This window comes from Aptenodytes forsteri, unplaced genomic scaffold, assembly GCF_000699145.1.
Source record: "Aptenodytes forsteri isolate BGI_AS27 unplaced genomic scaffold, ASM69914v1 Scaffold596, whole genome shotgun sequence".
Taxonomy (NCBI): Eukaryota; Metazoa; Chordata; class Aves; order Sphenisciformes; family Spheniscidae; genus Aptenodytes; species Aptenodytes forsteri.
In genome coordinates this window covers 43,607-57,806 of record NW_008795375.1, presented here as the reverse complement: position 1 = coordinate 57,806, position 14,200 = coordinate 43,607, and the positions used below count along the sequence as shown (strand labels likewise).

General features: G+C 51.4%; 1 protein-coding gene across 1 annotated transcript in view; it reads left to right on the top strand.

Annotated features, from left to right (window-relative positions):
* Positions 1-14,200, top strand: part of NUP160 (nucleoporin 160) — a 34,695-nt gene that overhangs the window by 6,559 nt on the left and 13,936 nt on the right. The window contains exons 4-19 of the mRNA XM_019472401.1: positions 1,343-1,565; positions 1,810-1,888; positions 2,730-2,844; positions 3,604-3,762; positions 4,760-4,837; positions 5,062-5,159; positions 6,010-6,094; positions 6,562-6,630; positions 7,425-7,508; positions 8,418-8,588; positions 8,718-8,817; positions 10,541-10,706; positions 11,332-11,447; positions 11,551-11,711; positions 13,055-13,188; positions 13,515-13,585. Of these exons, the coding sequence (XP_019327946.1) occupies positions 1,343-1,565; positions 1,810-1,888; positions 2,730-2,844; positions 3,604-3,762; positions 4,760-4,837; positions 5,062-5,159; positions 6,010-6,094; positions 6,562-6,630; positions 7,425-7,508; positions 8,418-8,588; positions 8,718-8,817; positions 10,541-10,706; positions 11,332-11,447; positions 11,551-11,711; positions 13,055-13,188; positions 13,515-13,585 (1,909 nt within the window). The remainder of the gene's footprint in view (positions 1-1,342; positions 1,566-1,809; positions 1,889-2,729; positions 2,845-3,603; positions 3,763-4,759; positions 4,838-5,061; positions 5,160-6,009; positions 6,095-6,561; positions 6,631-7,424; positions 7,509-8,417; positions 8,589-8,717; positions 8,818-10,540; positions 10,707-11,331; positions 11,448-11,550; positions 11,712-13,054; positions 13,189-13,514; positions 13,586-14,200) is intronic.

Here is a 14,200-nt window from a genome sequence, read left to right as displayed (position 1 = left end):
GGACAGCCCGCCCCAGCCGAGGGGACGGTCCCTGTGCTGTGACACCGTGTTCAGCGACACGGAGGGGAGGGGATTGGGGGCAGGTGACCGTTGCCTGGGGGCTGGCTGGGCATCAGGCTGCTTGGAGGAGGTGGTGAGGGATTGCCTTGGCATCGCTTGGTTTGGTTTTATTTTTTTCTTCTTCTTTCTTTCTTTCACTTATTAAACCCACGAGTTTTTGCTGCTCTTATTCTCCCCCACCCCGCTGGGGTGGACGGCTGGGGGCAGTTACCTGCCAGCTGGGTCGGTCCACCACGACTGATCTGTTCCATGGCTCTCCGGTGGGGATTTGTACCCTGGTCCGGAACCTTTCGCGTTACAAACTGCTAAACTCCGAGTCCTCTGATTCTTGGCCAGATACAGCAAGTGTGTTCATCGGTGCGGGGTATGTGGAAGCGAAAACTGCTGGGGAGGAGAGTCGGATAGGAAAAGCAAGCTGGAAATCTCTCACTTTGTTTGGAACTGAATGTACTCGGGACCGCAGGCAGGGGAGGCAGAGGCCGTAGGCATCAGACTTGCAGCGTCTGCCCCGGAGCTGGGGGCGTTTCGGATTTGTGAGTAGGGCTCCGATTTCGCTGAAAGTCGGTGACATAACCTGAAATGAGGCTCGGAGGTTGGGGGTGGCTCTGCCAGCGGTCCTGGGGCCCGGCCTTGTGACAGTGGGGACAAAGTTCCCTTTGGAGGCAGGGACTGAGTGCTTCAGAGGGAGGCCTGGCTGTGTTTGTAACTTGCCGTCTGTACGCCGCAAGGTATATAATCTTTTTAATTCATGTGGAAGATGGATCTTATGCAAAATTTACATCGCATTTACCCATTTGCTGTGACTTTTTCTCTCGTGTCTGCTTCTGGTGTGTCTTCTCAGGTCCCTTTCCTCTCTTGGAGAGCTTATCTCTTGCTTTTAGAGTTCCAGACAGCTTTCCCAAGGGATGACGCTGTGCTATTGCAGAGCTGCTCTTCACAGGACTCGTTACCAGCATTTTGCTATGAGCTGTCTCGAAGCAGCTGATGGGCTGCGGGACTCCTTTGGGGGTGTTACAGAATATGAGGGAGAGAGCGAGCGTGCAAGCGTTCTGCTAGAAAATTGCAGGGTTTGAAGTCCCTTTCATATCTGCTCGTAAAGAGCAGTGGTCGTGGGTTAACGGTAAGGGAAACAGGAGTGGTAGCGATGAGAGTTCTTACCGGAAAAATCCTTTTTATCGAGTAGCAGCGTCGCAGTTGCCATTTCACAGGTGTCCGGTTGTTTTTTCTGTGCCTCGTGTACGTGTGCTCAGGATTTGTGCTCTCTGCCGTTTCCCTCCTCCAGGAGCTGATAACGGAGAGCCAAATGCAGTCCGTGTTTACAGATATCGGCAAAATCAACTTCAGAGATCCTTCGAATTACTACGTGATTCCCAGCGTGCCGGGCCTGGCGTCTAATTCTGTCGCCTCAGCGGCGTGGCTTAGCAGCGAGGGGGAGGCTCTCTTCGCTCTGCCCTCTGCTTCGGGAGGGATCTTCGTCCTTAAGCTGCCTCCTCACGATGCGCCTGGTAAGGAGCGGGAACAGGCTGCCTCCTCGCATCTGCCTCTGCAAAACACCGCTCGGTGTGGCATCCCCTCTCCCAGCTTGGAACTTCGCTTGAGTTTGATTTTTTTTGGCGCGCGTCGTAGAAATTCACTCCGCGCACGCAAAAGCTCTTTTACGTCATGGCTGTGAAGCCCCTTGCTGGTGGCAGTAAATATTTTGTTAACGAGTACCCAATATATTTCTTAATATCACTTTTATTTTGGAAGGAACGGTTTCGGTTGTGGAATTGAAACAGAGCTCAGTGATGCAGCGTTTCCTTACCGGGTGGATGCCAACTGCCATCAGGTTAGTGTCTGGTGACGAATAAGTGGAACTGATTTTGTCTTTTTGAGTCCCTCACCTAGAGATTCTAGCTGAAGTCAAAGACAGGCAAGTCAGCTTCTATAAATACTCTGCCAAAAAAGTTAACTGCGTCGCAGGACCTATCGCAGTACGGAAGTTGGGACTTGAAGGCTGGATTAATTCATCTTAATGGGGTCCTGCTGACTCTGTGTGTCTGTGTCTACGAATGTGTTATATCTAGTAACTGGCCTCCAAGGATTTGTCCAGGATATGGCTCGCAGCCAGCGCAGATTAGGGATTACAACAGTTGTATGTTCTTGCCCTTGTTCCGAAACGTCAGGCTTGTTCCTGACCGGCAGAGGTTACGTGTGGATGACACGGACGCTCTGTGTGCAGACTGGGCTCGGTGTTGGATCGTAATCGTTACGGTGTCTTAGAGCGCAACAACCAAATTCTAGGCCCTGTTGCTTGGAGATGGGAGCGAGTCCCCTGATGCCCTGAATGACTTTGACCGTCAGCGGTGCATTGCCTGGGGCTGGTGGGATCCTTGCTTCCCTCCGGACCCTTCGCCCGCGTTCTGCAAGCACTAGGCTGGGGCTGGGGAAGCCGGGGATGTGCTTCGGCTCTGCCAAAGCGGGTGAAGAGCTGGGCGTTACCGGTGTGGTGGGCTCCTCTGCGCCTTGGACGCTGACCTGCACAGTCCTGAAACGCTGCTCTCTGCTCCTGCTCTCACACCACTGATTTATTTGTTTTCAAACACAGTGCGATAGAAACCCTGTGCCTTGGATCTGTGTGCTAACCTTGATTTTCTTTTAAGCTGTTGAAATAAACTCTGTATTTTCAGAGGTGACTGTGGCCCATCGGACCTGCCTATCAGCCTCTCTGTTCACTGCCTAGATCACGATGCCTTTCTCTTTGCTCTCTGCCAGGACCATAAACTTCGGATGTGGTCCTATAAGGTGAGCGAGGCCTGCGTTCGGGGGAGTAGCGTCTTCCGTCGCTGCTCGGGTGATAGTCTGAGGCATAAGAAACGAAGGCTGGGTGGTCGGCATAGATTTGACCTGCCGTTAAATTGTCACTGAGTCAACTTCTGCACGCTGGGATTCAGGGCAATTTGTGACAGTTGTTGTGGCGCGTGTTTGTAGCCACGTTTGGAAAGCGGGTGTTGGTTCTTCTCTGCGGCAAAGCCCTGTGCGTAGGGTGAGAGGCTGTATTAGGTTATTTACAAATGTACTGCAGCGTTTGGGGAGGCAGGCGGGAGCGCTTCAAGGGCCGAGGAGGCACACCAAATGATTTTTCTACTGCTGTAGCGGTAATAAGAGCGTCTTTGTAACATGGCTCCCTGTCAACAAGAAGTTAATAAAAGCCTCTGCTTGCTGCATGCCACTTGCTCCAAATGTCAGTGCCAAAGCTAATCGACCAGCACAACTGCTTTCACGGCTCATCTGCACTGGAATGCCTGCGTGCTTACGGGAGGGAGGGGAAGCTTTATCGTACGTGCCTGGGCTCTGAAAGCCCGTGTGCTCGGTGGGAGAGGGCACAGGTGAGATGGGAATAGCTGAATGGCAGTTCAGGTACGGGTACGGATGCTTTACTTGCATCCTTTAGGGGAAGGTCTGGGCAGACTTTGGCCAGAAGGGGAAGGATGAGGGAGAAGGGCAGTTTCTCAGTCCTGAGTCTTTCCTACGCTACTTTCCTGATACCTTTATTCTGTGTAGGATCAAATGTGCCTGATGGTTGCAGATCTGCTGGAGTTCATGCCGGTCAGCAGGGACCTGCGGCTTGCAGCTGGGACTGGGCACCGACTGCGACTGGCCTTCTCCCAGTCCCTGGGGCTTTACCTCGGCGTGTACATGCACGCGCCCAAGCGAGGGCAGGTACGGCGTGATGGGGGCTTCCTCGCTGTGAATGCGTCTTTCTTGGGCTGCGCGGAAAATACGTCCTTCCTCCTTGGATTTGGGTCCGTAAGGCAAGAAATAGGGAAAAGTTTCACGTCTGACCCTCTGGAGAGGGCAGTACTTTCTGAATAAACAAACGTTTTTGTTCTCAAAGCACTGCAAGATACACGTGCTCTTGCCTTGGGAGTGGAACTCCCTGTGTGACTAAGCTGAGCTGTGAGCGCTAGTTCACTTGTTCACCTCCTGTTCCAGTAGGATCCTGAAAGCACATACGTGCCGTGGGAAAAGGAAAGGTCCAAAAGGAGCTAAAAGCCTGGAAATACTGATAGTATATTTATGTCGGGCTCCTGGGAGCGTGCGGACGCATCGCTGTGCGTTGCCAAACGTTGGCTTCTGCAGAACTTCTGCTTCTTGCGGTGAATAATAAATTTAGCAGGACAGGAATGACGGCACAGAGTAGTCTCATCTGTTGGACAGCTTACCCTTTCCGTTCTCCAGGGGATTCGCATACGGAGTAGAAGCGCGTATCGTGACTTCTGCTGTCCCGCTAGTGCTCTGCTCTGGTAAGAACACGCAGAGCTTGGTTTGCAGCAAGTGGCCTGAGGATTCAGGGCTTTTCCACCTTAGTCTCCTTACTTGCCCGCATCGTGGTGTTGCTAGCAGTGCGCCAGCGGTGTTGTTTTTACCATTTTTCTGGTTTGGTCTTTCCAAAGGCAACTAGAAATCTTTCAGGTTCAGGCAGAGACGAGTGTGCTTGCCGGGAAGGCTGAAGTCAGCGTTGTCAGTCCGTGGCGCAGAGGGTCAGCTTGGCAGGGTCCGTGGCGTGCTCAGCTCGGCCCTCCTGCCCTCAGCCCATAGGGGTCCGGTGACTGTAGCATCAGGCAAGGAGAGGGACCGGAGAGACGAGCTTCCCCGCGACGTGCTGGTTATTGGCTTAGCCGTCCTTTGGCAAATGACTTACGAGATGTGTTTGTAGTTCTGTGTCTTCCAGCTGGTGAGCACCGAGAGCAACCGCTACAGCCTTGACCACATATCCTCCCTGTTCTCCTCGCAGGTGAGTGCTGGGGCCCGGCTCCCCCAGAAGGCACTGGGACAAGAGGGAGGGTTGCTTACCGAGAGATCAGAGGCCCGGACTTGGGGATTTAACTGTGAATAAAGAATTCTTTCCAAAACGTGGTTAAATGATACGAGGGAATGTTTTGCTGTTGTTAACTGCACACGTCTCTCTGCTGTACTCGAATTTACGATGAGAAGGTAAATATGTGCCCTCTTTCCTAGGAGACTCTCGTTGACTTTGCCTTAACCTCGGCTGAGATCTGGGCGCTGTGGCACAACGAAGAGAACCAAACCGTTGTGAAATACATCAACTTCGAGCAGTGAGTTTCTGCGCTGAATTGCTAGCGTTGATAGCCTCGTGGGGGGGTAACTGCGGGAGCAGCTCCCAGATGCTGCTCGTTACAAGCACCGATGGAGCTCCTCAACCTTTTTCCTGTCCTGCTTTGCTGACTGGAATGTGTGGAGATGCAGATAGTTCTTCCTGTTGCAGTGTTCGTCTCACGTGCACGACTGCGTCTTCCTGCAGTGCAGATTACATGGATTTCTTTTTTTAATTTTTTTTTTATTATTCTGCTTTATAGTAAAGCTACAGCTCAGCTGCAGGAATGTGAAAAATGTAAAAAGATGGGCGGCAGGCTTGCTGGGAGCGGAGTCCGCTGTGAGCGTGTCGGAGGGAGGGCTGTACTTCACCGACAGCTCCTGCAAAACATAACTGGCTGGTCTCTTCTGAGAAACGTGTTTTGAGGAGACCAGTGATGTGAAAGCATCAGCTCTATCTTTATAAAGCTGAGAGGGCAGGTTTGGTGCGTAACCAGACCAGGAAGTTAAATTCTGGGTGAAAAATGCTGTGAGTCTGCAGGTTTGGGCAGAAGAATCTACTGGTCAGTCTGAGAGAGTTGCTTGGTGAGCACGTGTGATGGGGAGAATGTTGATATAAATTAAGGAATCCAACCTGTTCTGTTAGCTCAGGGCTGGGGATGCCGCCGTTAAGCTGTCCTGTCACTTGTCACTGGTCAAAGCTCCTCTGTTACCAGATCCAAGGGGCCGTGGTTGCTGTAAAGTCTGTGACCGCTGGTGAAAGTGACAGGTTAGGTTCAGACGGCTGCTCCCAGACGTGCTCTGTTGGAGCCTTGCAATGCAAAGCCGATTCTGGTTTTATTTTTCTTCCAGAAATGTCGCGGGCCAGTGGAACCAGGTCTTTGTGCAGCCGCTGCCTGAAGAGGAAGTGACGGTTCGACACGATCAGGACCCCAGGGTGAGCCGATATAAAATAGCAACGAGAAGTAATGAAGCTTCTCTGCCCAGGAGGAGAACATTAAGACGGTTCAAGCGTACAAATTATATTGATACAGTCTTAAAATTACTCCAAATTAAAGGGGACAAGCCTTAGCCTCTATTACCACAGCATTAAAGCGCTAAGCATGGTTATGAAACCAGAAGTTGAGGGATGAGGAGAATTTGAAGTCAGTCAAGAGAGAGCCTTGAGACAAAACGTGAATAAACAAGATCTGGAGCGTGCGGGAAGCGGTGTCGATCACGGGAACTGCAAAGGGGTTGGAAGGGGAGAGGCTGGAGCAGGGTTTGGGTGTGAACTGAAGCTGGAAAGAAGCACAGATCCAGGGGATGAGCTTGAGCATGGGAGGAAGGACCAGAAGCAGGATCTTAAATGCTCTCCTCCTGACACGTGTGTTTCCTTAAATTGCTGTTGTGTTCTCTTTGCAGGAAACCTACCTGGAGTATCTCTTCATGCCTGGCCGGTTCACAAATGCAGCTATCCAGAAGGCTTTACAGGTTAGTGAGAGGGCATTTGGTGCGCTCTCTGTTCAGCTTCTCCTTCCTGGCCATTTAGATGTGAGGCAACAGGACTCCTTGGAGCTCTTGGCGGGCATCAGTTTGCATTTGATAGTTTGTGGAGCTGTCAGTAGTCACTGAAGCGAGTTAGCGGCTGTTGTGCCGTGCTTCAGCCGGTGTGTGCTGGCGGTGGGAGGCAGAATGTGGTTTCCAGAAGATGTTTTCCCTTAGGACAGCAGGTTGCTGAGCTTGCTTTTCATTGCCTGCTGCTTTAGCCAGGTGAACGGAGACTCTCAGCCCACTGTAGTGCTGTTTCCCAGAATATATCCGCTCGGTTCTGGCTCCTCTCGGGCTGTTAAGGGCAGAGCAAGGCAACGCGCCGCGCCATGCCCTTTCAGGGCTGTTAAGGGCAGAGCAAGGCAACGCGCCATGCCCTTTCAGCAAAAATGGAAAAGCCAAACTTCCTCTACTCTGACCGCTTTGATTCTTTGTGCTGTGACCTTATGGAGGCCTGTAGCAAGGTACGAGAGCGAGCTGCTGTGAAGGTGTGCAGCGCTTCTTTCCTTACATCCCAGTGCAGTGCCTGCCAGGAGGCTTCCTCCATTTCCACAGGAAGAGTGAAGCTGGCTGTACGTCCGTGTACCCCACATTTAGCAGCCAGCCATGGTTTTTAATACTTCCGTCCCGCGAAGCGCTGATGCTCTCATGTTTGCTTTACGTCATTCAAGGCTGCTTGAACCTCGGGGAGACGGCTCTCTTGCTTTAAAGTAAAAGTTTACTGTGCTGCTTTTCAGATCTTTTCTCAAGGAACCGAGACACACATGGATCTGACGTGGGATGAGTTAAAAAAAGAGGTTACCTTAGCCGTAGAAAGCGAGGTGAGATTCCCCTCCCCCCCACAATATGTTTTGTTCTTACACCTGTTGTATGCAGTATTACGATGGTTGGGTGAAGTTAAACGAGGTGCAAAGTGACCCCAGGCCTTGTTTTGTCCTTTGTCTCTCCAAAGGAGTTATGTGACTTTTTAAAAAAAGTACAAATCTTCATCTTTCTGGTCTGGCTTTTCCATTCCCTCTTGTTTTTCGGAGTCCTTTCTTCTTTCTTGGTGTTCTGCTGTCTCTGCTCCCTGGGTGCACTTTGCATGGAGTGTGCTTTGCTGGTCACACGTTGCGTGCTGCCCATTCTCAGCTCCCTGCGCGTGGGTGCTGGCCACCGCCACGCAGAGCTGTTGCTCATAATTTTGGACACCGGAAGACAATCTGCTTAGGGGACCTATCCGAAAGATCAACTGGCTGTCCTTTTGGGTCTGAATTTCCCCCATTTTATCCTACTTCTCCAGATTTTATTCTGATATGCCTGATTCTCTAAGCCAGCAGTCCTTCCACCTGCGGCTCATCCTTGAGGCTGCTTAGACTATTGCTAGAAAGTTCGCAAAAAGAGGTCGTTTTGTATCCTCTGTAGCAATCTTCACGCACGATGTTTTTAGAGATCTGCAGCGCTGCCCTTTTTCTTGATATCATTGGTGCTTCTTTATCTAGGTTGTATAGAAATGGTTCTTGTGGGCTTTGTTCCCCTTGCTGTTTGCTGCATGATTCACTGCTGTAGGAAAAAACTTAAATTTTGATGGTAAGGTGGTGGGGCAGAGAACCGTAACTGGTGTTTATAAACCTTAACCACGTAAAGGTGTGACACTGGTCATGAGAGACGAGACAGCAGTCTGAACGCTACCATTTTTCTCTCTGGTTCACTGCCTGTATTCATCTGCAGTCTTGTTTTGGTCCCGCTAGTTCCAGGGCAGCGTGACAGAATACGAGTGCTCACCGGAGGAGTTTTGGCAGCTGCAGGTGGAGTTCTGGTCCAAGTTCTATGCCTGCTGCCTTCAGTACCAAGAAGCGCTCTCACGGCCCCTGGCCCTGCACTTGAACCCCTACACCAGCATGGTGTGCCTGCTGAAGAAGGTGAGGCTGAGCGGCGGTGGCTTTTTGGCCGCTGCGGCTGACTGAAGCAGTGATCTCCAGGGAGGAGTTCTACTGACTGAGGTGTGGATTTGGGGAGCTCAAAGAAGGGCTTTCTCCTCACCTTTCTAGGGCTCCCTGTCTTTCCTCGTGCCCTGCTCCTTGGTGGACCATCTCTATCTCCTCTCTAACGAGCACCTCCTGACTGAGGATGACGCAGCCATCTTTGATGGTAAGTGAGGAGACATGGAGCTTTATCATTGTTGGAGCCTGAAACGCTGCACGTCAGGGAAGCCCTGGGCAGAGGGATGTGGGAGTTTCCACAGAGGTCTCTTGAAGTGCTCCCGACTCCATAGTTGTCTACATGGAGACAGTTTTCTTATTTTGGCAATTGCAGGGAGTTTTATTTTGTGAAACCTGCCATCGTGCTCGCACCAGGAATTAGAAGATGGTGTCAAGGCTGCAAATCTGCCGTGACTCATTTCAGATAACTTAAAAAGGAAGAATCTTAGATTTCAGGCTGCGTGTTGCTCAGTGACAAGGACCTGCATTGGTGGATCCTTTGCCCTTGTAGCTTTATAAACTATCTGTGCAGGCTGCGGTTAACTGGTGCCCCCTTCGTGCCCGCTCTCTGTGGGACGGATCTGCCGGGTTGGAGCTCCATAGCGTGCTGGCAGGTCCCCAGCCCTGGTGGGGAGGGCGGGATGCAGCAGCTTGTGTTTCTGATCGTGTGGGTGACACCCCCCCCCAGTATGAATCCTGCTTAACGTTATCTCAGCTGGGTGCTTGCTCAGCTTTGCCATCCCCGCCGAGAGCGGTAAGACCTGCTCTGGCTCGGTGCAAGCGGTTCTCTCTCGTAAAATTCCCCAATCTCTGTGTCTTGCCGATGGAGTAAACTCCTTTCAAAGATTACAGACGAGAAGGAAACTTGTGATCCTCTAAGCACCCTGGCACGCTGGGCTCAACTGCCCGGTTCTGCAAACTGAGTTTTCAGTGCAAGTTTTTGTATAAATGTTTTCCTGTAAGCTGTGGAGAGGGACTGTGCCGTTTCTTGTCTCCGGGAAGTAAATGCCAGCGTGCAAAACCTGTCGTTAATGTTGTCGCCACAGTGCCCTCTATGCTTTGCTGGCCATGGAATGACGTTTCACAAGAAAGAGGCAACGGAAGCTGTTACCTAAGCTCCACTTTCATGCTCAAGTGATTTTTATATTTTTATAAAGAAGAATCGTCATCCATTTGGTTGAGCTATTTCTGGATCTGAGGGAAGGAAAGCTGGAGGCCTGGGCTGGGTTTGGGAGGCTAGCAGACGTCATCCATTGGGTTGAGCTATTTCTGGATCTGAGGGAAGGAAAGCTGGAGGCCTGGGCTGGGTTTGGGAGGCTGGGTTTGAGGGTTCCTGCCCTGTCTGTTTCACACTTCTCCAAAAATGTGACTTAATTTTAAAAACGCATGAATAAAGGATTGCATTGCAAAGCAGTGATTTAAACCCTCAGTACCGAATTTTCAGATCGCTTCTAAGAATGTGAAAATCCTCTCAGCTGTGAGAGGTGGTGCTGCAAATGGATAGCTGCTGTAATGAGAGCGTGTTCTGCTTGGCAGAGCTAAGCTATCGGAGCCATTTGCTCTGGAGTTGTTTTGCTCTTACACTGCACTAATTATTTCCCTTCAACCTGTGACTGGAGAAAATCCCTTGGAGGGGATTTCGTTGTTTTATTATTGTTGCATCAGCGTTTTTTACTTCCCAAATAATAAAGCCCGAGTCTTTCCCTTGTCAACTCCTAAGTTTTAATTCAGCCTCACAGTTAACGGGGAAGGGTCAGTTTGACATGCGGGACTGAGACCAGTCTGCTGCCGGTAGTTTGCTGGTAGGAGCTGAACTAACTGGTTTTTGAATGGTCCTCCCACCTTCGCTTTGAAATCTCTTGTAAATATACAGTTAGATTCTTTCATTACAGATTTGGAGATGTCTCGTGATGTTGTCTGTCTTGTCCAGTGCCTTCGACTGATCGGAGAATCAATTTCCTTGGAAATGGCATTCATAATGGAAATGGCTTGCTCCCGCCTCCAGCCTCCAGAAAAGGCTGCAGAGCAGATCCTGGAGGACTTGATAGCTAATGACACGTAAGGAGACGTTTTTGCAGAAGCTCCCCTGCAGGGAGGCAGGGCTGGCTGAGCAGGGATTGCCTGGAGCTGTCCTTGATTGGCAGCAGAGCGCATTTGGGATGCGCGGGCTCTCCCTGTGCTGCAGGAGACTTTTCCAGGTCCCCTCAGAGATGGGGAGCATGGGTGTTGGTGACGTTAGCAGGGTCTTCCGTCCAGAACCCCCTTGCTGTTGCCTGGGGCCCTCCAGAAGGGAAATGTTGGCGATTCTCAGGTGAGATAGAGAGCGGAAGAGGCACAAGTTCATGTTAGGTGATCATCGCAGTGTGGAAAAGTGCCTGCAGACGTTAGGTAGAGGTCAGAGCTTTGGTCAAGCCTCCTGAAATCGTTCCCCCGTGGAATGCCAGCTATCTGACTGTGATTTCCTGGTAGCCTGAGGGAGTGGAATAAATAGACTGGTCCCTGCAGGCGCCGTAATAAAAGTCCAAGCCAGAAGAGGATTCCCATCAAGAATGTCCAGGCTGATCAGATACGCTCCCTCCTGGGGAGGATCAGTAAGGGAGGAAAGGGAGCCCTCTTGAGTTTAAACCTCATGTGATGATGATGGATTATTATTATTATTATTATCATCTTTTTTACTTTGCAGGGAAAATGTGATGGAGGATATACACAGCAAACTGCAGGAGATCAGAAACCCCATCCACGCCATCGGAGTGCTCATCCGAGAAATGGACTACGAGACGGATGTTGACATGGAAAGAGGTGAAAGCTCCACAGCAGTGCGTTTGGGCTGGGAAAGCGGCGGCTCAGCAAGTGTTCTTGTCAGTCTAGTTCTCCCCCTTATCTCGGTGATTTTATCTTTCAGCTCATCATCTAAATATGCGCATGAACCTCACCCAGCTGTATGGCAGTGGTACCGCTGTCAACGTGGTTTGCTGGGGGGTATGTAAGATTGCCACGATCCGTTTCCTGATCTGTCGGGACTTGTTGATCCTCCAACAGCTGTTGCTGCGGCTTGGAGATCCTGTGAGTACAGCCCTTGAAGCTACTTGCTACGCTCTTTGAACTTTTGGATCTGGGGTTCTGCTGGTGCCAGACTGTGAGCTCTGTCTCTTCCCACAAAACACTGGAGGCTGTTTGAACTAGCCCGAGGCTTGGGCAAGCCCTCTTCTCTCCTCCAGCCGCTTTTGTCATCCTAAGCAAAGCAGCGGTGCGCTGCATTCATGCCCTAACTCCCTCTTTCCGCGCTGAGCATCCAGGAAGCGGGAAGCAAAACTCTTTTTGCGGGAGGAGGGCATCATTTCCAGCCTCCCATCTGAAACAACGCTGCCTGAGCACGTGCAGTTCTCCCACCTGTTCCCCATCCCTCCCACACCACTGCGCAGCCCAGCACGCACACGATTGCAGCCGCCTTCTCTGGCAACACAGCACCTTTGCGTCACAGCAGCAGTGTTTACCCAGAGGCTGTGGTTTCAGCCTCTGTGAGCAAACAGCCAGAGCAAACAGCCGCCGTGATGGCAGCTGTGTTTGGGGTCGCGGGCTGGGCTGGGCCGGGCCCGTCCTGTTGGCCGTATGGCCGCATGAGGGATGGTGCTGATGGTTTGGGTTGACGCAGGGGTGCGGAACAAGTCCCCAGACAAGGGGAGCGTTGTTTAAACCAATATTATTTACTTGGAAACATTACTGCAGTAGCTTCTCGGTTGAAAAGAAATCCCCTTCTTCCTGGATGAGGCTGCCCTGGGAGCATTTAAAGCACATTGCAAGGTGCCCTTCTGGAGCCAGGCGCTCTCAAGGCACGTGACCTGCTGCTTGCTTGATGAGGAACTGCTGCTGTGCCACCTTGACGTGCTTGTGTCCTTCACAAGCGTGGATTGCTTTTCCTCCCGTGTCCACCTAGCCGTGCTGCTCTTGGCTGGAGCGCACAGGGATGCAATGCCTGAGCAGCAGGGCTGGGCCCCGAGACGGTCTCCGCAGCAAAGCCGTGATTTCACTTTCAGTGACAGCGCAAAGCACCTTTTTGCTGGTGTCCCTGGCATCGGGAGGGGCTGGTGTTTGTAGGCTAGAGAAGCGCTCGGTGTGCACGTAGCTTTGTTTGTTAAGCTTTCCCCACGGGAACTGGGCCACCAGAATAATTAACTCACCCCTTGGTCCTGAGGTGACACTGTACTTTGTGACTGGGTCATTCTGGCACATGCGAGAGTCCTGCTGGTCTCCTGGGTGGGTTGAGTTAACTGCCGGGCTATTGACCGCCTTGGTGTTCGCAGGGGGGACGAGCTGGGCCTGACACAAACCTCGCTGATCGTCCTTGTCCTGCCGTCGCTCTCTGGGCTTGGCCTCTCGGTGTGCCAACCTCTGTGGTTTGCTTGCAGGTGGTTTTGGGAGGGGGACAGCTGTTCCAGTCTCAGCAGGACCTGCTGCACCGCACCTCTCCCCTGCTGCTGTCCTACTACCTGATCAGGTGGGCAAGCCAGTGCCTGGCGTCGGACGTCCCCGTCGACACGCTGTAAGTCTCTACCGTGCCCTTTCTGCCTTTGATTGTAGGTTCCTGCTAAATCCACCTGGAATGCCCTTCCTGGTATGAAAAGCTGGTGGTTGCTGTGGGAGTATCACTCTAGGAGTCAGGTTGTGCTGGGGAGGGTGGTGGTTTTATTTTTTCTTTCCATGTTTTGAGCTGACTGTTTGCCTTGTGCTAATTCTGCCGTGTGAGGTCTCGCTGTTCTGTGTGCTGTTGCCTTTTTCAGCAGTAGGAGTCATTTGAGTTGAACAATGAGCGCAATTAAAGCAGGAGGCGTTTTGTTGTCTCTTCACTGATGGCTTTTTCTTCTCTAGGGAATCCAATCTGCAGCATCTATCTGTGTTGGAGTTAGCAGACACCACTGCTCTAACACCCCATAAACTAGGTAAGATGTCCACAGTTCATCAGCTCTCGGTTTCTGTTATTTATACCTCTTGCACTCTGCGTCTCTGCCACCCGAGGCAAATGCTTCACGCAGTGAGCTAATGGAGTGCGTGGTTGAATGACCCCGCTTTACGTGGAGATGTTTGTCATGCTGTCCACCAAAAAACAACGACAAAACCAAAGTATCTTGTAGCGTTGGACTCTGACCAGAGACGTGGATCTTATTCTCAGCCTGAGGAGGATGGGAAGGCCTTGCTCAGCCAAACATTATTAATTCTGGCCCCAGCAGTATCAGCCAAGCTCACCTCTTGCTCCTGTATGTTAACAGTGGCTAGCAGGTCAGACCAGGCCTGCCCTGCTTGCTAGCTGTTATCCCACAGCGAGCAGGAGCAGCAGCTCAAGGAAGCGAGGGAATGTAGAAATACTTCCCCAAAACATGCTTGTGCTTCCAACACTTTGCAGTTCAGATGTGAGCGTTGCTCACAGCCAGTAACCTCAAGGGGGAAATCGCAGCTGATAATTTGTTCACATTTTAAAAGTCTTGCTGCAAAGACGTACGCTTTGAGTTACTGTCTTGGGGGAGAAATCCTAAAGGGGGAGAATATAAGGCAACTTA